This window comes from Protobothrops mucrosquamatus, unplaced genomic scaffold, assembly GCF_001527695.2.
Source record: "Protobothrops mucrosquamatus isolate PMUCROS unplaced genomic scaffold, P.Mucros_1.0 scaffold4062, whole genome shotgun sequence".
Classification (NCBI taxonomy): Eukaryota; Metazoa; Chordata; class Lepidosauria; order Squamata; family Viperidae; genus Protobothrops; species Protobothrops mucrosquamatus.
Genome location: NW_015389993.1, coordinates 44,891 through 47,654, shown reverse-complemented (window position 1 = coordinate 47,654; position 2,764 = coordinate 44,891). Strand labels below are relative to the sequence as shown.

Genomic DNA, 2,764 nt, shown 5'->3' with positions numbered 1-2,764 from the left:
GCTGTGTCCACCCTTGAGGCGGAGGTGCGTCATTTCTCACCGGGGAGTTGCAGTGACTGAGGAACATCTGAGTGGGGCCATTAGGCTTCGCCAGGGCGTTGGAGATGTTCTGCATGAACTCCAGGTTGTCCGTGAGCTGATGGACCATGTTTTGGATGCTTTCAGTCTTGCTAGGTCCTGGCCGGACTCCGGGGCCCAACGCTAGCAGGATGTAACCTTGCTCAGCGCTGTTACCGGCGGCACTGCTGATGTCACCGTTACATATATTGTCACCACCACTGCTGTTCGACTGGGGCGCCCACGGGTTGGGCAGAGGCTCCCTGTTCTCTGTCCGGGAGAGGGGGCTGATCCCCCCAGGGGAAGGTTTCGTGTCTGAGGGAGGAAACGAACTGCCCTGGAACTGGGCCTGCACCGCGTTCAGCATTGGGACCTCAATGTCGTTGTAGAGCTGTTGCAAGGCGCTGTAACCCCCTGGGGTGCTCTCCAGGTTGCTCAGGGCTCGGTCGTGGTTCCTGATGATCTCATCCATCACAGCTGGGCTGGTGGCCACGTCGATCATTTCTCGCAGGAATTCGGAGTTGTTAAGGATGTGGTTGATCTCTGGGTTCTGCTCAGCCAGCTGCTGCATCTGAGGCACAGACAGGATCATCTGCCTGACCTGTTCGGGGTCCCCAAAGAGGTTCTGCACAAAGGGGTGCTGCATCATTTCAATGATGAGCTCCTGCCGGGTCGCATCCTGCTCCTGGGCCTCACTGACAAAGTCAGAAACCTCCTGGGCATTCAGGTCCAGAACGTTCATGCCGGTGACCCCGAGGAGGAAGCCCAGGAGAAGCGGGTTGCTGTTCAAGGCAGAGGCATCCAGGTTCAGCGTGACCATCTGGAGCAAAAGGTTCTCCGTGGTCTGGGCAACAATTTCGTGGCAGGAGGCCATCAGGTCTTCAGGCTGGCTGCTCCAATCCGAGAGGTCCAGGCTGTGTTCCGAGGAGAACTCTCGAGCTGCTGGCATTTGTGAGAAGGCGGTGGGCGTAGCTGGATTGTCCCCTGGGTTGCCTGAGGGCTTCCTCTGAGACTTGATGAAGAGATGGACTTTGGACCCGTCGCCAATCTTGTGCTGCACGAGGGTATCCTGGTCGTTGAGAATCTCACCCGCAAAGATGAGGGACAGCTGCTCGGGGGGCGTCTTGAAGCGGTCAGCAATCAGCTTCTTGAACTCTTGGACGCGGGTGCTGTCGGCCACCTCAAATTGCTCCTTGCGCTTGAGGGTCTTGACAGTCACTCTGATGACCCGGCTTCTGTGGTTCGCAGCCCCGGGGGCTCTTTTGCTCTCAGACATGGCCGCTCAGAGGCTGCGGCTGCGGTCGGATGGTGACGGAGGACCTTGTGAAGAGAGCAGAGGTTCAGGGAGAACGAGGAGGAGGGAAGCAGGAAGTCTCTTTCCAGTGGGGCAGTGGTGCTTGTGAGGAGGTGGGAAGGGGCCAGTGGTCTCCTGCCCCCTTGCGTCTCAGCACCAGCCAAGGCCAGATCACACATACCAGCGAGATGTTGCCTTTCTCGTCCGCTGGTTCACCACCTGGCGGGTTCCTTCATTTTCCTTTTCTCCCCTCTTGTCTTGCCTTGGACATGTCTTCTCCCTTGAACCTGGCTGGACTGTGATCTCACTGCTGACATCACAGAGATCTGTGACACAGTTGGTGGGCCACATCTCCAGGGGTTTTGCCCTCGTGAAGTTTGGCCATCGCCCTCCACCCACTCAGGGCCGTCCGGTCCCTGCTTCTGGAGCACTTTGCTAGTCCGGTCTTGCACCACACAAAACCCCCCGATATCACAGATCCATGGGTGACTTGTGGGAAGGACCTTGCCTGTCTCCCCGGTCAGTTATAAAGTGGAATATTTGTGGCTCACGGTTGAAATGAAGGGTCCTTGGTGCTCTCAGAGTTTGATTGTTTTCTTGCAGACGTTTCATGGCTCAAACTAGGTGGCATCTTCAGTGCTAGAAGGGAGTTGGGTTTGTTCTCTGTTTATATACAATACAAGCCCCCTAGCACTGATGATGTTACCTAGTTAGGCCATGAAATGCCTGCAAGAAAACAGCCCAGCTCAGAGAGCACCGAGGACCCCTCAATCAGTTATAATTCTGCAAGTGTCATAAGAATCACTTGGAGGAAAATGTTTCTGCTCTTGAAAATCCAAATTGATGGAGCAGAAAACATCTAAGGGCACTTTGCAGCTTTCTGAGGCCTCTTTCAAACCACATGTGGCCCTTTAGTTCCAGAGCGGGCGCCTTCTCTGAGAAACAAAAGACAGACCAAAGGAGCCAGATATGGCTGGGATTCCTCTTGTGGGATTCGTTGTCTAGCTGAAATAAACAATCCCAGGCCAAAACTTCCAAGAGAAAACCATGGTAATTTATTTGCACTCCTTTGCAAAGGGGGCGCTCCTTGTGCCCGCAAGCACACAGTGGACACACTTTAAATCTTCAATATTCATTCTTTATATTCTCCATTGCTGTTACAAATTTACCTCCCACCTCTTCTTCGTTGGCTTAGTAATCATACTGTAATCATGTCGTCACAACCTACCAAAGCTTTTAAAGCAGGGGTCTTTCAACTTGGCCCTTTGATGATTTGTGGACTTCAACTCCCAGAATTCTGAGAGTTGAAGTCCACAAGTCATCCAAGGGCCAAGTTGGAAGACCCCTGTCTTAAAGCATCCTGGCTGAGGAATTCTGGGAGTTGAAGTCCACAAGTCATCCAAGGGCCAAGTT

At 53.7% G+C, this 2,764-nt stretch overlaps 1 protein-coding gene across 1 annotated transcript; it reads right to left on the bottom strand.

The window, feature by feature from the left end:
* Positions 1 to 40: 40 nt before the first annotated feature.
* Positions 41 to 1,333, bottom strand: LOC107298538 (ubiquilin-1-like; the record flags this gene model as incomplete). The annotated part of the gene is made up of 1 exon (XM_015827916.1): positions 41 to 1,333. A coding segment is annotated over exon 1 (1,293 nt), but the record flags the coding sequence as incomplete, so codon positions are not given.
* Between the last annotated feature and the right edge of the window lie 1,431 nt (positions 1,334 to 2,764).